The sequence below is a fragment of the Stegostoma tigrinum genome, chromosome 9 (genome assembly GCF_030684315.1).
Source record: "Stegostoma tigrinum isolate sSteTig4 chromosome 9, sSteTig4.hap1, whole genome shotgun sequence".
In the NCBI taxonomy this organism is placed as follows: domain Eukaryota; kingdom Metazoa; phylum Chordata; class Chondrichthyes; order Orectolobiformes; family Stegostomatidae; genus Stegostoma; species Stegostoma tigrinum.
In genome coordinates this window covers 80,277,115-80,300,933 of record NC_081362.1, presented here as the reverse complement: position 1 = coordinate 80,300,933, position 23,819 = coordinate 80,277,115, and the positions used below count along the sequence as shown (strand labels likewise).

At 43.6% G+C, this 23,819-nt stretch overlaps 1 protein-coding gene across 1 annotated transcript in view; it reads right to left on the bottom strand.

The window, feature by feature from the left end:
* Positions 1-23,819, bottom strand: part of edaradd (EDAR-associated death domain) — a 53,492-nt gene that overhangs the window by 3,826 nt on the left and 25,847 nt on the right. Inside the window, exons 3-5 of the mRNA XM_048535831.2 lie at positions 21,851-21,899; positions 15,237-15,316; positions 14,544-14,595 (exon numbers count right to left, since the gene is read on the bottom strand). Coding sequence (XP_048391788.1) covers positions 14,544-14,595; positions 15,237-15,316; positions 21,851-21,899 — 181 coding nt within the window. The remainder of the gene's footprint in view (positions 1-14,543; positions 14,596-15,236; positions 15,317-21,850; positions 21,900-23,819) is intronic.

Here is a 23,819-nt window from a genome sequence, read left to right as displayed (position 1 = left end):
GTTCTGCAAAGCGGTCCTCAGACCTCCGCTTGGTTTCCCCAATGTAGAGGAAGCCACACCGGCTACAGAGGATACAGTATACCACATTGGCAGATGAGCAGGTGAACATCTGCTTAATATGGAAAGTCATCTTGGGGCCTGGGATGGGGTTGAGGGAGGAGGTGTGGGGGCAAGTGTAGCACTTCCTGCAGTTGCAGGGGAAGGTGCCGGTGTGGTGGGGTTGGAGGGGAGTGTGGAGCGGACAAGGGAGTCATGGAGAGAGTGGTCTCTCCGGAAGGCAGACAAGGGTGGGGATGGTAAAATGTCTTGGGTGGTGGGGTCGGATTGTAGATGGCGGAAGTGTTGGAGGATGATGCGTTGTATCCGGAGGTTGGCAGGGTGGTATGTGAGAACGAGGGGGATCCTCTTGGGGCGGTTGTGGCGGGGGCGGGGTGTGAGGGATGTGCTGCGGGAAATGCAGGAGACGCGGTCAAGGGCGTTCTCAACTACTGCGGGGGGAATGTTGCGGTCCTTGAAGAACCTGGACATCTGGGATGTGCGTGAGTGGAATGCCTCATCCTGGGAGCAGATGCGGCGGAGGCAGAGGAATTGGAAATTGGGGATGGAATTTTTGCAGGAGTGTGGGTGGGAGGAGGTGTATTCTAGGTAGCTGTGGGAGTCAGTGGGCTTGAAATGGACATCAGTTTCTAGCTGGTTACCTGAGATGGAGACTGAGAGGTCCAGGAAGGTGAGGGATGTGTTGGAGATGGCCCAGGTGAACTTGAGGTTGGGGTGGAAGGTGTTGGTGAAGTGGATGAACTGTTCGAGCTCCTCTGGGGAGCAAGAGGCGGCGCCGATACAGTCATCAATGTAATGGAGGAAGAGGTGGGGTTTGGGGCCTGTGTAGGTGCGGAAGAGGGACTGTTCCACGTAACCTAGAAAGAGACAAGCATAGCTTGGGCCCATGTGGGTGCCCATGGCCACCCACTTTGTCGGTAGGAAGTGGGAGGAATCGAAAGAGAAGTTGTTGAGGGTGAGGACAAGTTTGGCTAGGCGGATGAGGGTGTCGGTGGGGGGGGGGAACTGGTCGGGCCTGCGGGACATCTGCATGAGGAATACAGGTCTATAGGGACTGGGCGTCCATGGTGAAAATGAGGTGTTGAGGACCTGGGAATTGGAAGTTCTGGAGGAGGTGGAGGGCGTCGGTGGTTTCACAGACGTAGGTAGGGAGTTCCTGGATCAAAGGGGAGAAAATGTGTTTTCGCTTTTATTAATAGATGGATCGAGTTCCGGAACCAAGAGGTTATGGTGAAGCTGTACAAAACTCTGGTGCAGCCGCACTTGGCGTATTGTGTACAGTTCTGATCACCGCATTATAAGAAGGATGTGGAAGCTTTGGAAAGGGTGCAGAGGAGATTTACTAGGATGTTGCCTGGTATGGAGGGAAGGTCTTACGAGGAAAGGCCGAGGGACTTGAGGCTGTTTTCATTAGAGAGAAAAAGGTTGAGAGGTGACTTAATTGAAACATATAAAATAATCAGAGGGTTAGATAGGGTGGATAGGGAGAGCCTTTTTCCTAGGATGGTGACGGCGAGCACGAGGGGGCGTAGCTTTAAATTGAGGGGTGAAAGATATAGGACAGATGTCAGAGGTAGTTTCTTTAGTCAGAGTAGTAAGGGAATGGAACGCTTTGCCTGCAACGGTAGTAGATTCGCCAACTTTAGGTACGTTTAAGTCATCATTGGACAAGCATATGGACGTACATGGAATAGTGTAGGTTAAATGGGCTTGAGATCGGTACGACAGGTCGGCACAACGTCGAGGGCCGATGGGCCTGTACTGTGCTGTAATGTTCTATGTTCTATGTTCTAAAATGGAGTCCAGATAGGTGGAGATGCGTTCGGTGGGGCAGGAACAGGCTGAAACAATGGGTCGACCAGGTCAGGCAGGTTTGTGGATTTTGGGAAGGAGGTAGAAACGGGCTGTGCGGAACAATAAGGTTGGATGCTGTGGCTGGGAGGTCCCCTGAGGTGATGAGGTCATGGATGGTATCGGAGATGATGGTTTGATGCTCAGGGGTGGGGATCAAGGGGGCAGTAGGAGGAAGTGTCGGAGAGTTGGCGTTTGGCCTCGGCGATGTAGAGGTCAGTGCACCATACTACCACTGCGCCTCCCTTGTCTGCGGGTTTGATGGTGAGGTTGGGGTTGGAGCGGAGGGCTGCCCGTTCTGCGGGGGAGAGGTTGGAGTGGGTGAGAGGGGTGGAGAGGTTGAGGCGGTTAATGTCTCGAAGGCAGTTGGAGTGCTGCAGCTGGGACAGCAAGTTCCTGCTGTAGCCTATTAACAAGGTAAGAATGCACTTTTAAACGCAGTCAGCGACATACACTTGGGACAGCAAGTTCCCGCTGTAGCCTATTAACAAGGTAAGAATGCACTTTTAAACGCAGTCAGCGACATACACTTGGGACAGCAAGTTCCCGCTGTAGCCTATTAACAAGGTAAGAATGCACTTTTAAACGCAGTCAGCGACATACACTTGGGACAGCAAGTTCCCGCTGTAGCCTATTAACAAGGTAAGAATGCACTTTTAAACGCAGTCAGCGACATACACTTGGGACAGCAAGTTCCCGCTGTAGCCTATTAACAAGGTAAGAATGCACTTTTAAACGCAGTCAGCGACATACACTTGGGACAGCAAGTTCCCGCTGTAGCCTATTAACAAGGTAAGAATGTACTTTTAAACGCAGTCAGCGGCATACAGTTGGGACAGCAAGTTCCCGCTGTAGCCTATTAACAAGGTAAGAATGCACTTTTAAACGCAGTCAGCGACACACCTTTGCTTTGTTGCTGAGAGATCAAATGGTTGGCTACAACAAGTCTCAAATTTGAACTAAGAGATGCTCACAGTCTAGATCCATATTTGAGGAATAATCAGTTGGCGTACCCATCTAACATATGGGAGGGAGGTCATTTGAATCAAAGGTTAGATTAGATTAGATTTCCCTACAGTGTGGAAACAGCCCTTCGGCCTAACAAATCCATACCGTCCCTTGAAGCATCCCACCCAGACCCATCCCCCTATAACCCACACACCTCTGAACACTAGGGGCAATTTAGCACAGCCAATCCACCTAACCTGTGCATCTTTGGACTGTGGGAGGAAACCGGAGCACTCGGAGGAAACCCACGCAGACAGGGGGAGAATGTCCAAACTCCACACAGACAGTTGCCCAAGGCGGGAATCGAACCCGGGTCCCTGGCACTGTGAGGCTGCAGTGCTAACCACTGAGCCACCGTGCCGCCAATGGTTATTAAGGCATGGTTATTAAGTTTGCAGATGACACCAAAATTGGTGGTACAGTGGACAGTTAAGAAACTTTACTGAGAATGGAAAAAGACCTTGAGCAATTGGTTCAACAGGCTGAGGACTGGCAGATGGAGTTTAATTTGGACAAAAAAGTGAGATATTGCATTTTGGTCAAACAAACAAGGACATGACTTACACAGGGTCCTGGGGAAGCGCTGTGTATCAGAACGAGCTAGGCATTCAGGTACATCATTCGTTGAAATTTGCATCACATGTAGACAGGGTGATTAAGTTGACATTTAGCACACTTGCCTTCATTGCTCAGACCACTGGGTACAGCAGCTGGGATGTCTTGTTGAGATTATACAGAATATTGGCCAGACCTCTTCTACTGTGTGCAGTTCTGGTCACCCCATTATAGGAAGGATGTTATTAAACTGGAGCAGGTTCAGAAAGATCTACCAGGATGGAGCCTTAAATGGAGGGTTTGAGATATAAAAAGAAAGACTGGAAAGACTGGGACATTTTTTTACTGGGGCAGAGGTTTATAAAATCATGAGGGGCATAGATAAGGTAAACGATAATGGTATTTTCTCTAGGGTGTTAAAAATTAGGGGGCATATTTTTAAGGTGAGAGACAAAGGATATCTTTTCTTAAAAAAAAGGACACGAGGTGTAAGCTTTTTACACAGAATGGTTCACGTGTGGAATGAATTGCCAGAGGAAGTGGTGGATGCAGTTAGAGTTATAACATTTGGGTAAGTTCGTGACTAGGAAAGGTTTGCAAACATATGGGCCAAGTGAGGCAGGTGGGACTAGTTTAGTTTGGGAACATGGTCGATGTGGGCTGGTTGGACTGAAGGGTCTGTTTCCATGCGGTGTGACTTTAACGGAGATAAGGAGGAATTTCTTCAGGAAGAGGTGGTAAATCTGTGGAACTCATTGCCACAGAACCCTGTGCAGACCAAGTCATTGAGTGTTTTTAAGACTAAGATCGATAGGCTCTTAATAGAGGAATCAAAAAGGTGATAAGGAAAAGGCAGGAGAATAGGGTTGATAAATGTAATCAGCCATGATCAAAAAAGGAAAAGCAGACTTGATGAGGCGAATGGCCTAATTTGTTTATGGTGCAATATAGATTTTGAGGGTTTAACTAGGGAGACATTTCAGTTTAGTTGTGAACTCAAAACAATGCAGATTTCACTGCAGTGATAAGAGGTCAATGTCTTTAACATAAATGACAAAGGAGGAACAGAGTGTTGGAACTCCCTGTCTAACAGGACTGGGGGCTTACCTACATAACCCGGGTTGTAGATGTTCAAAAAGGCAGCTCAACACCAGCTTAGCAACAGCAATTGGGAACAGGCAATAAATGCAAGCCAGCAATCCCCATATCTCACAAAAGAATAAGATGTTTTAAAAAAAAATTGAATGCGCATTTCTTTGTTTAATTGAAAATTGTGAAAAATAAGACAGACAGGATTTCTGGAGTTAAACAAGTAAGGGGTGAGCTATATTGTGCACTTGTTTGATCACTGCCCAAAACCTAAATCAGGAATGACAGAGCCCTCACACAACCTCCCTCCATACTGGTTATAGACTAAGATTAAATTTGCCTGCAGTTCAATTTTAGCCATTATGTTTTTTAACCAAGATGACCGTTTAAAGGACTGTTTCTAACTCTAAAGCTTCAGCAAACCTGCAGTACTTTGGTCAAAGATAGTAAAAACTGCTAATGCTGGAGTCAAAGATAATACGGTGTGGAGCTGGAGAAACACAGCAGACTGTTTTTTCCGAAAAAGGATCCTGACCCGAAGTGTCAACTTTCCTGCTCCTCTGATACTGTCTGGTCTGCTGTGTTCCTTCAGTTCCGCACTGTGTTATCAGCCTAAAACTTAATGCTACCTTCTGCTAGTTTTAGAAAAACCAAGTCACTCTGAGTGATTACATTTGCAGCAATCAACCTTACAATGCAGAAGATTCTCCTTATGCCCAGCAAAAATCAGTGATGCCATTCACAGAGAACACACTGGTATCTGTCATTCAGTACTTAAGGATATAAAAGGGTACAACAGACAAGAAGTGTGTTCCTCCTTTACACAGGTTTAGTAAACACCCATTCCTTCATGGGTGATTGTTTTATTGGCCTGCCCCGAAAGTACCCAATGTGCAAGACAACTAGAAAGGGATCCCACTGGATCTGGATTTTATTCTAAATTCCACTTTTCTTCCCTGTTACAACCCACTTTCCTCAGTTCCTTGGCTTTTCAGGTCAATAGCTCCAAATATGCCAAATGTTTTCCGACTGTCCTTAACTTCTACAATTTTAAAAATGTGTAATCTCTATTTAAAAGTTATTCACATAATCCCTACAGTGCAGGAAGAGGCCATTCAGCCATCAAGTCTCACCGACCCTCCAAAAAGCATCCTATCCCCCAATATCCCTGTAACATCACATTTCCCATGGCTATTCCCCCTAGCCTGCGCATCCCTGGACACAAGGACAATTTAGCATGACCAATCAACCTAACCTGCACATCTCTGGGCTGTAGGAAGAAACTACAGCACCTGGAGGAATCCCATGCAGACACAGGGAGAATGTGCAAACTCAACACAGACAGTCACACAGGCTGGAATCAAACCTGGGTCCCTGGTGCTGCACCAAGCCACCTTGCCACCCCATTTCAGATTATACTCTTCACAAAAACTCACCAAGAAACTCTGTACCTGGAGAAAATATTTCTTAAAACCTGACATCAAAACTCATAACTTGGCAATCACCATTCGATTTGATGTAGGATCAATAATTTGGTGAGGAGACAGCCGGCAGCTTGAAGGAAAGCAAGCAAGAAGAAGTAAACGAATTACAGTAAAATTTAAAGACATAAAATTTATGAATAAAGTTTGACATCATCATCATTCACCTTTAAAGATAAGTTTATCAATGAAACTGACATGTGCCTTAAATGTTCCCTTGGTCTATGAATGCATGTCGAGGAATGCTAGAAAACGTGAGGAGAATGAAAGAAATGTTCAGAAGATCTCAGCCTTGGCAACAATAGTAACGAAACTGATCTTCACAAAACGTTAATTTTCTTGACCCACCCTTGTCGTCAATGAAAAACAATACAGCCTGCCTCCCTTGCAAGGCTGCACAAATGCAGGTCTTGGGCATCCTAAGTCTTAACAAGGATTTTTTGGAGGAAGAGTAGGTCATATGGCTTGTTGGTCTAGATTTCATAGAGCCGTTGAACAGTTACATTTGTGTACGTATTGGTTCATTGTAAGAACAACTCTACTGGTCCTTTCCCTAAAGCTATGCAATTTTTTATCTTCAAATAATTATTCCAATTACATTTGAAAGCCACAATCTCAGCTAATGCTTTCTAAATCCTAATCAAGTTCACACACAAATGCTTATCTTCATGTCACCTTTGGTTCTTTCACCATGTATCTTAAATCAATGTTCTCTGTTTTTCTCTTCTTCCAATAATGACACAGTTTCTCCCTATTTATTTCATACTCATGATTTCAAACATAGAATCATAGAACACCTGCAGTGTGGAAACAGGTCTTTTGGCCCAACAAGTCCACACCAACCCTCGGAGCATCCCACCCAGACCCATCCCCCCGTAACCCAACTAATCTGCAAATCCTTGAACACCAGGCCAAGCTAAATTGCCCATATCGACGCTAACCTGCACATCTTTGGACTGTGAGGGAAAACCAGAGCACCTGGAAGAAACCCACACTAACATGGGGAGAATATGCAAACTCCACGCAGTCACCCGAGGGTGAAATTGAACCTGGTTTGCTGTTGCTGTGAGGCAGCAGTGCTAACCATTGAACCACAGTGCCACCCCTCACTTTTATCAATTCTCCTATCAATCTTGTCTTCTATAAAGGGATCAAAACCAACTTCTCCAATCTATCCATATAACCATAAGATCATAAGACAAAGGAGCATAATTAGGCCATTCAGCCCATCAAGTCTGCTCTGCCATTCAGTAATGACTGATATATTTCTCAACCCTATTCCCCTGCCTTCTTTCCATAACCCTTGTTCCCTTTGCTAATCAAGGTCCTATTTATCTCTGTCATAAATACACTCAATGACTTGGCCCCCACATTCTTCTTAGCAATGAATTCCACAGAATAACCATCCTCAAGCTGAAGAAATTCCTCCTAATCCCAGTTCCAAAGGGTTGTCTCTTCACTCTGAGGACCTAGTCTCTCCGACGAGCGGAAACATCTTCATGTCAATTCTATCCAGGCCTCTCAATATTCCGTAAGTTTCAATGAGATTGTCCCTCATCCTACTAAACACCATGAAATACAGACCCAGAGTCCTCAACCACTTCTCACATGACAAGCCCTTCATACCCAGGATCACTCTTGTAAGCCTTCTCTGGACCCCCACCAATGCCAGCACACCCTTCCTTAGATATAGGGCACAAAACTGCTCACAGTATTTCAAATGTGCTCCAACCAGTGCCTTACACAGCCTCAGCCATACATCTCTGCTCTTGTATTCTACTCCTTTCAAAATAAATGCTAACATCGCATTTGCCTTCCTAACTGCCAACAGAACATGCATGTAACCTTAAGAGCATCTTGAAGTAGGACTCCCAAGTCCTTTTGTGCTTTAGGCTTCTGAAGCCTTTCCCTATTTAGAAAGTAGTCTTTTATGCTTGTTTTCTTTCTAACAAAGTGCATAAACTCACACTTTCCCACATTATATTCCATCTGCCTCTTCTTTGCCCACTCTCCTAATCTGTCCATGTCCTTCTGCAGCCTCCCTACTCCTTCAACACTACCTATCCTTCCACTAGGTGTCATCTACAAACTTAGCAACAATGCCCTCAGCTCTTTCATCCAGATCTTTAATGTATAATCTGAATGGTTATGGTCCCAAAACTGACCCCTATAGAACTCCACTACACACCAGCTGCCCCTGAGAAAGATTCTGTTGTCCCCACTCTTGGCTTTGTGTCAGTCAGCCAATCCTTTATCCATGCCAGTACCTTGCCCCTAACACAATGGGCTCTTGTTTAGCAGCCTCCTGTGCAACACCTTGTCAAAGAGCTTCTGGAAAATCCAAACAGATCAGATCTTCTGGCTCTCCTTTGACCAATTTGCTTGTTACCTACTCAAAACATTCTAACATATCTGTCAAGCATGACCTCCCCTTAACAAGGCCATCGGACTCAACCCTATGCTACCAAGCACTTCCATGCAAGCTCATTCTTAATAACAGACTCTGAAAAGGGTTCCTCACCCTTAAACCTCTCATAAATCTCTTCACATCCTTCACAGCACTCCTAACCTTCCTAAATTGTAGTGCCCAAAATTGGACATAATTCTGCAGCTAAACCTAAGCTAGTGATTTATAAATACTTACCATAACATCCTTCCTTTTCTACTCTATTTGTTATTTATAAAGCCCAGGATCCTGGGTGCCTTATCTACTGCTCTTTCAGCCTGTATGCTACATGAATTGATTTGTGCACAATACATCTGTACACCCTACAACTTCTCCACTCCTTTCAGAATTCTTTTGGCTCTCTGTGTTATTCCTCCCCACATGTTTACTTTACATACTCTGCAGTAAATTTCATCTGCCACATATATGGCCATTCCACTTATCTGTACACATCCCCTTGAAATCTATAATTATCCTCACAGTTCACAATATTTCCACGATTTTTGTGATGTAAAATTTTGAAACTTTGTGCTGTACGCACAAGTAATCTCAGCCTTTAAGGTAGATCAAGAAAAGCAGTGATCCTAGCACTGGCTCCTAAGTGACCCTAGTGTACACCTTCTCCATTACCCACCACAACTTTAACTAATGACCAATAAAATTTAAAGTAAGACTTGAACGCATGTACAGCCCAAAGATCATGAAGCTGGAACTCTTTAATCCACCAGCATCAGGTCTTTACAAACAGTAAGAGAAATTAAGGATAACCAAAGACTAAATACACAATATACAATGAATGGCCATTTGGGTTATAATGGACTTAGGAATTCCTTTATCTGACTCCATCCCTTCCCAATAGCTCTCTCTCTTGTTCTCCATGAAGCTTTTCCTGTCAGGGAGAGTCTAGGACCAGAGAACATGTTCTCAGGGTATACGGTCACCCATTTAAGACAGAGATAAGGAGGAATTTATTTTCTCTTAGGGTATTTGATCTGTGGAATTCATTACCATAGAGGGCTGTCAAGGCTCCAACCTCTGAAATTCAGATTTTCGGAGGAATACTCTGGAGCCAATTGGAAAGTCAGTCCTGTTAAACTTGTGATTAGACACTGCTTTTTTTCAGCATTTCTCTCTCATTGTCATCTAAAATGTCTGGCTTAGCATCGTGTGATGCTCAGCTATTCACCTGTTGACCTAGTCATCCTCATCAAAAGCTGTGGTGAGCCTGGGGAAATAGTCCACAGAAAGGGCTGAGTTTTGCCTAAAGAAAAGATAGTGCAGAGAATACCCGGTGGATTAGTGTAGGGGTGCTTTACAAACATTAACTAGCTCTGGCATGTACTGAGGTACTTTCATTTACCCTCAGATAGGTAGGCTGCACAGACGACCATGCAAGTACAGTTGATTTGTTTGCACTCTCCATTACCCTCTGGATGATGGGAAGTGGTGTGGCTCTTAGCAATGCCATGGACCTGTCAATCCCCTTCTAATATCTTGCTTTCAAAATTGCCACCCAATCATGATGAATCTGATGTAGAAGACTGAAACAAATAAACCAATTAGAAACTAACACTTCGGTTATCAGGTGAAGCTTCGTGACCAGAGGTCAGAGCCGCATGCGTGAACTTAGTGAAGACGTTCGTAAGCATAAGAACGTGTATATCCCATTACTACCAGGGTCAAGGACCATTAAATCCATTGCAAGTTCTTCCACAACAGTGATTCTCAACCTTTTCAGTCTCAAGGCACACTTCAACAAGACGAAGAATTCCGCAGCACATCCACATTCAATATAATTGATTGCTCACAAATATCACATTTACTTGCATTTACTATGGTCACAGCCTTACGAGCAAAGTTTTTCACAACATGGTGCACATGACATGTTAAAAAGGGTCAAAAGCATTAATGTTTCAAATCAGCCGGGAGAAATCCACCATCTTCGACTGTAAGCACAGACACTTTTTCAAGATCGGCTCAATTTAAGCGTTTCTAATTATTCCTGAACAATGGATCAGAGCAAACCACAATGTAGAATAAACTACAATTCATCAAGTTAGTAGCAAACCTGGTCCTGCCGGTGTGCACAGAACATTTTGATCTGAGGAAAAATTGATGAGAGGCCCATCTGCAAATCTTGCTCCAAATTCTCTTGCAGTGCTACAAGAAGTCTGTGCTGTAAATGGCATCTTAACTTATTTGGTATAATCACAATATTTGCCAAGTTCTCTCTGCAACTGAGACATTCAGATAACAGGCTAGCAGCATCTCCTGGACATGAAAATCCAAAGGCCAGATTGTTCTCATTATACTGTCTCTGAACAGTTCTTGCTTCTTTTCTCTTGAGTTTGTATATTTCATTGACTGAATTAACAGAAGAATTACCCCTTCTGCCAAGAAACTTAGCCATTTCTTCTTAGAATCCAAGACTTAGATAAGTGGCATAATTTATAAACAAGAAATCCAAAAATATTCACCCTAAAATTCATAGTAATGTGTCCAGACAGGCAAGCTTAACAGCCCTTTCAATTGTATGTCTCTTTACTGCATACACGCAGTATCGTCTCATAATGAATATCTGGTCCTGCACATATCCAGATTCCAGATGCCAGATTTCTATGCATTCATGGTATTGGAAGACATTATGCAAAGCAGCACTACTCCTGAGAATTTCTCAGAACTCACGTGACTACTCACCTGGCCCTATTGTGTCATGTCACACCAGTCGTAAACCTCTGCTCCAGAGGTCTTATGATGACCAAGGATCCGAGCTGGGCTGAAATGTTCTTCTCTTTGGCCAAAGTACACTTTTCGTAATTGTGACAGTAGTCATCAACATTATTACCAATGTCAGGCCAGTGACACCACTCTCTGGTTTGTCTTTCTTGTTGCTTGGCGTCCTGAAGTGCTATATTTGACACTTTAAGACTATCAGGGGTGATGAGTTTCTTTGCCTTGTGCTTCTTGTCATGAGCCAGCCAACAGAGGGTTCCATCCTCCTCTCCAATCATCTTCCAGCACATCAACTTGGACTCCTTCATCAGGTGCTGTTGGGTTGGTGGATGTGGGCCTCCTGTAATGGCACAGTCTACCAGCTGCTTGAAGTCCCCTTTTGAAATAGATGGCAAAGGTGAAAGTATTCCTGACTCTACCAATCTTCACCTGGTTTGGATCTCACTCACAAAGACATCAGTGACATTCTGCTGAATCTTAATTTGAATGTCAAATGGAATTGGGGTCAGAATGATGCTTTTGTCTTGAGACATGGGCATGGTGTCAGCCACAGCTCCCTCCAGTCAGGAAGGAGAAGTACCCTCTTGTGGTCAATAATGTGAGTAAGGACATTAGCATTTGCCTGACCTGCACTGGTTCTGGAATCAAAAGTGCCCAAGTTCAGTGTCTCATTAAGTTTATGTTGTTCGCAGCTTGGTGGAAATTTGCAAGTAGCAGCATGGGTTGGTGTCTATAAACATTTCAAACTCTTCACTGATCAGAATATCTCCGAACTTCTGGGAAATAGCCCACCTCAAAGCTTGGTTTAAGTCTCAGACTGGAATAGTTCTCCATATTCCTCCCATTTGGCTTGACTGGTGTAAGTAATAACCATTCTTTTCTGCCCTTGAAGCTACAACAGCACCACTCCTTGGCCAAGGAAACCTGTTCCAGTTTCGAAATAACTTCACACAAGCTGGTATCCCATCACCAACACCTTGCTGACAAGGTATCCTAAACCAAACCAGTCCTATTTGCCTGTGATTGGGCCATATTCCTTTAAATCTTTCTTATTCGTGTACCTATTCAAATATCTTTTAAATGTTATAATTGTACTCGCCTCTACCACTTCCTCTGGCTGCTCATTCCATACACACACCAAGCTCTGTTTAAATAAGTTGCCCCTCAGGTCCCTTTTAAGTCTTTCACCTCTCACCTTAAACCTATGCCTTCTAGTTTTGGACTTCCCTATCCTTGGAAAAAGACCTTGGTTATTCATATCACCTATGCCTCTCATAATGTCATAAACTCTATAAGGTCACCCCTTAGCCTCTGAGGCTCCAGGGAAAAAGGACCTCATGGCACTCAAACCCTGCAATCCTGGCAACATACTTGTAAATATTTTCTAGTAGCTTTCTAGTTTAAGCAACATTTTTCCTATGGCAGAGCAACAATGTATAACCTAAACATCATGAAAAAGCTTTTTCTGATGTAGAGTCCAGGCCTGAAACGTCAGCTTTTGTGCTCCTAAGATGCTGCTTGGCCTGCTGTGTTCATCCAGCTCCACACTTTGTTATCTCGGATACTACAGCATCTGCAGTTCCCATTATCTCATGAAATGGAGGTTCTTTATTCCACTAGTGCCAAGATGTTACAAACAGAATGGGAAATTATGGGTAACCAAGGACTAAATACACTATGTGCATTGAGTGGCCATGTGGTTTACACAGGATTCAGGAATTCCTTTGTCTGCCTGTCTCTCACTCTCTCTCTCTCTCTATACAAAACATACTGTTTTGTTTCCAGTGAGCATCTGTTTGATTGTTTCAACCGTCCTCTCTCACATGAAGGTGAAGGCCTTTCAGAAAGGTTCAGCCCCTTTGCTCAGTGCCCTCTATCACCATCACCACCTGCTGCTTGAGTTCCTGTTAGATGAAGATAATAGCTGGACTCAGAATGTGGCTTACTTACGTTTGCTAGCAGCCACATTATTTCTTATAACACTACTTGTCCTCTGCACTAGAAAAGGAATGTGTCCAGGCATTGAATTTATTTTCAATCAAATAAATGCAAGAAGTTTACCAGTTGTCTTGCGCATGTCCCTGGCAACTCCTCAACCCATCAGAGTCAACATATAAATCTGTCAGCGCTTTTTCTTATGCATTATAAGTTGTTGTTCCGTTCAAATTTGGTTTATTTATTTCTATCTAATAAATGCAAGATGAAAGATTGAAACAACATGTCTTTTTTTTCAACAAAACACAATAAATTTAAACATGGCTCCCCAGGAGGAGGCAATGGCCTAGTGGTATTATCACTGGACCATTAATGCAGAAACCCAGATAATATTACAGGGACCTGGGCTTGAATCCCATCATTGCAGATGGTGGATTTTGAACTCAATAAAAATTGGGAATTAGGAGTCTAATGATGACAATGAATTCATTGCCAATTGTGGGTGGGGTGGGGGACAGAGAAAACCCATCTGGTCCACTAATGTCCTTTAGGGAAGGAAACTGCTATCTTTAGCTGGTCTGGCCAACATATGAATCCAAACCCACAGCAACATTCTCTGGGCAATAAATGCTGCTTAGCCAACCATGTCCTCATCCCATGAATCAATTTAGAAGAAAAAGACAAATCTGTGTTGACTTTTATTGAGTAATCCACACTTTTCCAAATAGCTGCTAACTTTGTCCTGGGTTACTGTTTCTTAAAGTTTTCCCACCACCAAGGTTAAATTGATTGTTTTGTGGTTACAGTTGACTGTACTGCAAAATTATTTTAAAACCAACCTTGAAGCCTATATATGGCACTTTGCTGGGCTCTGTTAAACCCTCTATCTGAGGGATGATCCAATAATTCCATTGGATCCCAGGGCCAATGCTAGAGCTTTCTGGTCCCTCTGCATCTGGGCACCTCACAGCTGCAAATCAGAGGTGGGGAATGTGATCTCCTCTCCTAACTGTTCTTCATGCCATTGCTGGATCTGCAAATGAACTATTCTGTCCCAGGGAAATTCTTAAGTTGTTAAGTAACATTAAGAAACAGAGTCTTTGTACATGGCATTTGCCACATTTCTCTTGATTTGAGCAGAATAGTTAGGAAAATCAGAACACTGGTTAGTGTAAGAGATCTATGAATGAATACCCAAACCTAGACTGAAAGAAACAAAACTGCAGGATAACTAAAAATTAAAAGGCTATTGGTTCAAAAAGAACTACACTTTTACATTTAAATTAATATTTGTCAAATAATATTTGATAAGACTGACCTGTAATTTAGCCCAAATAACACCATCTTTTGTAGTTATGACAATTAACTGTAGAAATGGCTCATTTTACCTTCTTCTGATAAACATTCTCCTTCAGTGTGTCGGCTGTCACTATCTTCAGGCTGTATGGCAGTAAAATATAGTACGTTTCAGTGAGGGCAGTTGCCAGATCATCAAGTGTTCCAGTCTCTCTGCTGACTCTATTCAGCTGACTGCTCATTAGCTACTGAAATACAATTTATTTGTTGATTCAAGTCCAGCTTGTCATATATACAAGCTGTCACAAATTGAAAATTGTTTAAACATTTTCTTTATTCATGCCTCTTCAAGATCAGATTCCACTTTCCTTATTAATTATTTTGATTCAGAGAAAGAGCATTGGATTCCCGAATTTCACTCAAGTCAGAAACAAGGAAATACAAGAAAGCAGTTCATGGTGTCCACCTTTCAACTTTGCCTTCTCTCTTGATATGTCACAGCATGCTGAAGAGCTAAAGGACCTTTAATGAGCTGAATAAGCTATTTTAAAATTCTCAACACAAAGCTATTTTGAAGCCACCCAATTTTTAATAACTTACTTCAGAGACTGAAGGAGGTGGTATTCTTATGAGACCCTAGGTGTGATTGTGGTTACAGGGAGAGAAATTTAAAAAAAATCTTTTCAAGATGCTGGTTAAACAGAGGACAGAATACTTTGAAACTTAATCTCTACAAAAGCTCATAACTAAGACAAGGAATAAAGTTGAAATGAACTTGTTCCTACCTGTCTTGTCGTTTGAAGATTTGAAGTTAAATGTTCCAGGTTAACAGTTGTTGTATCCTGTACAAGGAGATCTGAAACACCTGTCAGCATAATTAATTGAGCTTTAGTAGGTATTGATATACATCAGTGTTTAATAACTGAAAGAAAGTTACTATAAAGCACTGAGTACTTTAATTATCCTAAACAGGTAATGGGCATTTCCTGATAAGTGATAATATTCTCAAAATAATAAGTGCTAAATGACACCACAATGCAATAGGTAATGCTTGTGACCTACGGTTTTGCATTGTTCATAGGCAGGTACCTTTTCATTTAGCACTTTCTTTAATTGTAGCATAGCAATTTGCATGTGGAGCTGTAGGTGAATGATCTAAAGGAAATCATCAGGGTAGGAGAGTAAAATAGCTAACCAAGATAATAATCATTCAGGAATTAATGGATAAAAGAGTGTGGGAGAAAATGGAAACATGACATTGAGATAGAGATCTAATCTCTAGAGAATATTGAATAGTGGATCAGGCCCAAAGGGCTGAATGGCCTGCAGCTACTCCCAGTTTCTATGTTTCTCAATTGAACATTTCCATTTTTTGTACCAAACTTCAACATCAGGTTCACCCAAGTCAGCTACTCCAAGAGTTAAACAATTCAAGTTAATATCCCTTTAGCTAGGTAAAGAAACAATGCCCAGCTCCGGCCACCAGCCATCCCCCGTGCCAATATGGCCTTTCTATTTCTCGAATTAGCCACCTTTGTGGTCCTTGTTTATAATTAAGATTGCTAGTCATGAAACTCAACAATTATAGAACAAGATAATAAAATGTGAGGCTGGATGAACACAGCAGGCCCAGCAGCATCTCAGGAGCACAAAAGCTGACATTTCGGGCCTAGACCCTTCACCACCCTCTCTGATGAAGGGTCTAGGCCCAAAACGTCAGCTTTTGTGCTCCTGAGATGCTGCTGGGCCTGCTGTGTTCAGCCAGCCTCACATTTTATTATCTTGGATTCTCCAGCATCTGCAGTTCCCATTATCACTGATACAATTATAGAACAAAGCAGCACACATGATCTGTAGCCTATCTATAATGTCAAACATATCCCTTATTCCACCGATACATAATTTTTAGTGCATAGTACCCATTGGATACGTTGCAGCAACATTTCAAAACTTTTTTGAAAACAACACCCAAGCCTACAACTTCTTCACCAAATCACACACCATCAAAGTTTGGATATATGTTACTATTTCTCCTTTATCATTGGGTCAAAAGCCTGGAACTTCCTTTCTTACAATATTGTGAGAACACCTTCACTACATGGGCAGAAGCAGCTCAGATAAGTGGTTCTCATGGCAACCAATGAAGAGCAAGAAATAGTGACACCAATGTCTTAAGAATGAATATTTAAAGTCTTGTCAGAGTAAGGGTGGGTTTGAGTTGCATCAATTGAGAACTCTGTTGAAACTACCACAAACAGTCACAATTTCTCTTACAGACAATGTTCTGTATTCATGTCATTATCTTGCATGGATTGTCAACCTGGATCTCAGAGGTGAAAGAGCAGCACCCACCAGACCCAGTATAAACTAATATCAGAGATAATGGGAACTGCAGATGCCGGAGAATGCTCTCTGATGAAGGGTCTAGGCCCGAAACGTCAGCTTTTGTGCTCCTGAGATGCTGCTTGGCCTGCTGTGTTCATCCAGCCTCACATTTTATTATCCCAGTATAAACTAACCTGTCCATGCCCTATCCAGAATCAAAGTCAATTGTGGTTCAAGCAGTAGCACTTGTCATTTAAGTTGCACTACAACGATTTGAGTGTAAAAATCTATTCTGACAAGCCAGTTTAGTACTGAAGGATTCTTTTAGGCTAAACATTAAATCATTATTGTCTGCTCTTTCAGGCAGAGATAAAAGATCCGTTGACATTTATTTTGAAGAGGAGAATAAAAATTATTCCTTGCATATTAGTCAACATTTATTCCACAATCAACGCCATGAAAGCAGGTTGTCTGGCTATTATCACATTGTTGCTTTAGAGAGCTTGCTTTGTGAAAATTGTCTGCTGCATTTCCCACATTACAAGTGCCAACAAGTTATAGGTACTTTATTAGCTGCAAAGCACTTTGAAGCAATCCGGAGGTCATGAAAGGAGAAATGTAGAAACATGGAAACTACAACTAGAAGCAGGTCATTCAACTCTTTGAGCCTGGTCTGTCATTCAATGTGATCATGTCTGATCTTCTATCTCAAAGCCACATTTCTGCTTTCTCTCCATACCCCTTTATGCCCTTAATATCTAATCATTTACCAATCACTTACTGTCATAGCAAATTGTACAAGTTGACCACCCTCTGAGTCAAGAAATGTTTCCTCAACTCATCCTAAAAAGCCTACACCATATCTTGAAACTGTGTTGTCTGATTCTAGACTTCCCTACCAGGCAAAGTGTCCTCTCTTCATCTAGCCTGTCTAGTCCTGTAATGATTTTACATGTTTCAATCAGATCCGCTTTTGTTCTTCTAATCGCCAATGCATACAGGTGCACCTGAACCAATAATTCTTCATACCACTATCCTGCCATCCTGGTATCAGCCAAGTGAATCTTCACTGCATTCCTTCTATGCAATATCCTTTCAGATCCGTCGGGAGACCTTACCCTTATCTGCACATTATATTCCAGGAAAGCCTCACCAAGTCCTGACGAAATGCAATAAAGCATCCTTATTTCTGAACTCAGATCCTCTTGCAATGAAGGCCACCATACCATTTGTCTTAGATAACAAGGTGGAGAGCTGGATGAACACAGCAGGCCAAGCAGCATCTTAGGAGCAGGAAATCTGACGTTTCGGGCCGAGACCCTTCATCAGAAATGGGGAAGGGGAAGGGGGTTCTGAAATAAATAAGGAGAGTTGGGGAGGTAGATCGAAGATGGATAGAGGAGAAAATAGGTGGAGAGGAGACAGGGATGGAGCCAGTAAAGGTGAGTGTAGGTGGGAAGGTAGGGAGGAGATAGGTCAGTCCAGGGAGGATGGACAGGTCAAGGGGGCGGGATGAGGTTAGTAGGTAGGAAATGGGGGTGTGGCTTGAGGTGGAAGGAGGGGATGGGTGAGCGGAAGAACAGGTTAGGGTGGCGGGGACAAGCTGGGCTGGTTTTGGGATGCGGTAGGGGGAGGGGAGATTGAAGCTTATGAAATCCACATTGATATCATTGGGCTGCAGGGTTCCCAAGCGGAATATGAGTTGCTGTTCCTGCAATCTGCAGGTGGCATCATTGTGGCATTGCAGGAGGCCCGGGATGGACATGTCGTCTGAGGAATGGGAGGGGGAATTGAAATGGTTCGTGACTGGGAGGTGCAGTTGTTTATTGCGAACTGAGTGTATGTGTTCTGCAAAGCGGTCCCCAAGCCTCTCCATGGTTTCCCTAATGTAGAGGAGGCCACAATGAGTACAGCAGATGCAGTATACCACAACAGCAGGTGTGCAGGTGAACATCTGCTTGATGCGGAAAGTCTTGTTGGGGCCTGGGATGGGGGTGAGGGAGGTGGTGTGGGGGCAGGTGTAGCACTTCCTATGTTTACCGTTGGGGTGGAAGGTGTTGGTGAAATGGATGAACTGTTCGAGCTCCTCGTGGGAGCACAAGGTGGCGCTGATACAGTCATCAATGTAACAGAGGAAGAAGTAGGGATTAGAGCCGGTGAAGGTACAGAAGAGGGATTGTTCCACATAACCTACAAAGAGGCAGGCATAACTTGGGCCCAAACGGGTACCCATGGCTACCCCGTTTGTTTGTAGGAAGTGGGAGGAATTGAACAAGAAATTGTTGAGGGTGAGGACGAGTTCGGCTAAGGGGATGAGGGCGTCAGTGGAGGGGGACTGGTCGGGCCTGCGGGACAGGAAGAAGCGGAGGCCTTTAGGCCATCTGCATGGGGAATGGAGGTATATAAGGAATGGACGTCCATGGTGAAAATGAGGTGTTAGAGACCGGGGAATTGGAAGTTCTGAAAGAGGTGGAGGGCATGGTTGATGTCACAGACGTAAGTAGGTTGTTCCTAGACCAAGGGGGAGAAAATGTAGTCCAGATAGGTGGAGATAAGTTCGGTGGGGCAGGAGCAGGCGTAGACAATGGGTCGACCAGGGGAATCAGGTTTGTGCATTTTGGGAAGGAGATAGAAGCGGGTGGTGCAGGGTTGGGGAACGCTGAGGTTGGAGGCTGTGGGTGGGAGGTCACCTAAGGTGATGAGATTGTGGATGGTTTAGGAGATGATAGTTTGGTACTTGGGAGTGGGGTCATGATCCAGGGGGTGGTAGGAGGTGGTGTTGGTGAGTTGGCATATGGCCTCGGCGATGTAGAGGTCAGTGCGCCATTCTACAACTGCACCTCCCTTGCCTACGGGTTTTATTGTGAGGTTAGGATTGGAGTGGAGGGAGCGGAGGGCTGCACGTCCTGCGGGGGAGTGGGTGAGAGGGGTGGAGAGGGTGAGGTGATTGACGTCTTGACGGCAGTTGGAGATGAAGAGGTCGAGGGGTGGTGTCCAAGAGGGGGGCTTGTGTTGGAGGCAGGAGAAGTGGTCGGTAGAGGGAGAGTTAGGGTCACGGTTAAAGAAGTAAGCGTGGAGGCAGAGGCGGCGAAAATACTGCTCAATGTCCAAAATAACAAGGTGAGGAACTGGATGAACACAGCAGGCCAAGCAGCCTGAGGAGGGAGGAGGGTAACTTCTTCAGGTTAGGCATTCCTATAAGTGTCCAAACGTGACCGGTATTTGTTGACATGTGGGTGGAGGGGATCATGTGTTTTGCTCATACATGCACCTTGTCCAGATCGCCCTGAAGCTTCCTTGCATCCTCCTCAAAACTCATAATCCTGCTGAGTTGTGTGTTGATAGCAAACTTGGAAATATTGCATTTGGTTCCTTCATCCAAGTCTTTTTTGAATATTGTGAATAACTGGGACCCAAGTACTGATTGCTATGGTACATCAGTGATCACTGCTGGCCATTCAGGAAAAGACACATTTATTTTCATTGTTTTCCGCCTGTCAACCAATCCTCTACCACCAAACTGTTACCTTACTTAACAAAAGCAATGTCCGTACTTCGATGCCAGCTTGGGGAAGTATCCAGGCTCACTTACCTTTCAAAGAAATGACATAAAAACCTATGTCAAATTTATTGCTGCTCTAACATCTTTTATGATCATAAAAAAAATATCAATATTCACCTTTCATCTTTTGACTTTCATGCTGTTTAAAAGGACGCTAATGAACTAAATGCGATGACAAGACCAGGCGACTGACATGGAATACATAAAAAATGGCTCTTGAAATTACCATTTTTAGTCAAGAAACACAAACTCATTTATGGGTCACAAAATGAGTATCTTTTGTTTTATTCAAATTTGCATGATAACTTCACATGCTGAAGATGAAAGGTTAAAATGAATAGTTTGAAAAAGATTATGGAGCTGGACTTGAATCAACAAATGAATTGTATTTCAGTAGCTGACTTTAAGTAATTAAAAAACAAAAAGAGAAAGCAATGTGGTTTGAATGAAGCAAACCTACAATAAGCTCTTCTCTCACTCTCTCTAAACCTCAACAGAGAGCCAGTGAAAACAATTAACATTGTAAGATCTCAGGTGACTGAGAAATCAAGGGTATCTGCACTTCATCACTAGTGAGGAAACAGAATACCAGCTAAACAATTGGGATTCACGTGTCACTCTCATAACTTAAATGCTAAAACAACTGCTTTTTAATTTCAGTCTATACTAGTTATCCCTGCACCCCTCACCTTCATTGTAAGCTCATTACCTGTATTTTGTGATCACTTTTTTTCAGGTAATAAAAGTCCACTGTTTCATTCAAAAGAACCTTGGAATGGCTCTCTTTCATTTTTAATCTGGTTAACTAAGTTGGACTGAAAGATGACAGCTACATGCTAAAAAGGCAAAAATTCGAAGATATTTGTTGTGACTGGCCAACAGAAGGTTAAAAGGAGGAAGGCTGTGACCTGTCCTCACTTGTCCTAGCACATTTCTTATGTTCGGATTCTGCCTGCAGTCCTCACTTCTGTGTCATGTTATCAGGACAAAACAGGGAATAGAGTCTGCATATCTTCTCAAAGAAAGGGAGGGAAAAAATTTCAGGTTTTCCTTGGGCTATTCTTGAACACTTGTCAGGGCTGGCACAAAGATACAACATGACTGAAGATGATTTCATCAAGAGCAACTTAATGATGGAAAGACTGGAAACCACTGAAGATGAAATCTATACTCAATTATTAATAAGTTCATTACTGTACTCATATGAAATTGTTTTGCCCACTTCCTTAATAATAGGTTAATACCTTCATTTAAAGGACAGCTAATGAAATTTCATACAAACATGCTCATGCATTAATTATATGTTCAAGGTTAGCAATAGAAAAGCACTTAAAATGTTGTGACCTTGGTACCAAATTTTCTGCTGGCATAGGCTGTATATCATGGTCATCATATAAAAATTGGCAGCATTTGATTTGACTAAAAGTACACACTGGATGCAATATAGTTGTCTCAATTTTGTATTGGGGAAAAATCTGTCCAGTGCGTATTCTAGGGTCAGAAAATTTATACCTTTAGTGGAAACACCGTGATCTGTAGCTTGAATGGGATATTTTTCAATCTGTGGAAGCAGAAAAATAGGAGCATTAGCACACACGTTTGACACATACACAGATAATCGATAATAATAAAAGACTTTTTATGCTCAACATGTGGGAGGAAAAAGAAACACGCTGGACTATCAAATTTTATTTGCAGCTGAAGGAAATAGAATCATGGGCAGCATTTCATAGCTGCTTTCTGGCAGGCTTGCAAGTGGAACAGCTTATAAAATTCCCCAAGTGGCTTTCCCACTACTTGCCCTCGATCTATCTGTAATTTTGCACGGAGTAGGCATGAGTGGCCTGCCTGCCTCACCCAACTGAGGTCTTAAGGTCGTGAATTATCAGGCAATTCAGGGCCGCCTCCTGCCGGTCCTTAATCTTGAGGTTGATGGATGTAGAGGGTCTTATTGTTGGACCATTAGTCCAGAGACCCAGGTAATAATCTGGGAAGCAGGGTTTGAATCCGCAATGGCAGATGGTGGAATGTGAATTTGATAAAAGACTGGAAGTAGGGTCATGAATCAATTGTCGATTGTTGGAAAAATTCATCTCATTCACTGATGCCTTTTAGGGAAAATAACTACCATCTTTACCTGGTCTTTCTACATATGACTCCAGAACACACAGCAATGTGGTTGACTCTTAACTAACTTCTGTGCAATTAAGGATAGACAATAAATGCTGGCCTGGCTGGTGATGTCTTCGTCCCATGAAGGATTTAAACAAAGCGTATGGGAAAGGATCAGTGGGTCACCCTGTTCTAGTCTTGCACCAGAATGGTACTCCCTGAAGGTACACCTTCTATATGCCCAAATCTACTACGCCTAGAGCTTGGCTGCTATGATGCTCATTTCCTCCCTGGGCTCCTCATCAGGACTTCAATATTACATATTCTTAAAACCCCAGTCCTTACCTCACCCCCCTGCTATAACACTCCCATTCCAACACAGAGATAACGGGAACTGCCGATGCTGAAGAATCTAAGATAATAAAGTGTGAAGCTGGATGAACACAGCAAGCCAAGCAGCATCTTAGGAGCACAAAAGCTGACATTTCAGGCCTAGACGCTTCATCAGAGAGGGGGATGGGGAGAGGGTTCTGAAATAAATAGGGAGAGAGGGGGAGGCAGACCGAAGATAGATAGAGGAGAAGATAGGTGGAGAGGAGAGTATAGGTGGGGAGGTAGAGAGGGGATAGGTCAGTCCGGGGAGGACGGACAGGTCAAGGGGGCGGGATGAGGTTAGTAGGTAGAAAATGGAGGTTCGGCTTGAGGTAGGAGGAGGGGATTGGTGAGAGGAAGAACAGGTGGGGGAGGCGGGGACGAGCTGGGCTAGTTTTGGGATGCAGTGGGGGGAGGGGACGAGCTGGGCTGGTTTTGGGATGCAGTGGGGGAAGGGGAGATTTTGAAGCTTGTGAAGTCCACATTGATACCATTGGGCTGCAGGGTTCCCAAGCGGAATATGAGTTGCTGTTCCTGCAACCTTTGGGTGGCATCATTGTGGCACTGCAGGAGGACCAGGATGGACGTGTCGTCTAAAGAATGGGAGGGGGAGTTAAAATGGTTCGTGACTGGGAGGCGCAGTTGTTTATTGCGAACTGAGTGGAGGTGTTCTGCAAAGCAGTCCCCAAGCCTCCGCTTGGTTTCCCCAATGTAGAGGAGGCCACAACAGGCACAGTGGATGCAGTATACCACATCAGCAGGTGTGCAGGTGAACATCTGCTTGATGCAGAAAGTCGTGTTGGGGCCTGGGATGGGGGTGAGGGAGGAGTTGTGGGCGCAGGTGTAGCACTTCCTGTGCTTAAGGTTGGGGTGGAAGGTGTTGGTGAAATGGCTGAAATGTTCAAGCTCCTTGTAGGAGCACGAGGTGGCACCAATACAGTCATCAATGTAACGCGATGTCCGTGTTCTTCAAGGGCCGCAACCTCCCCCACCCAAA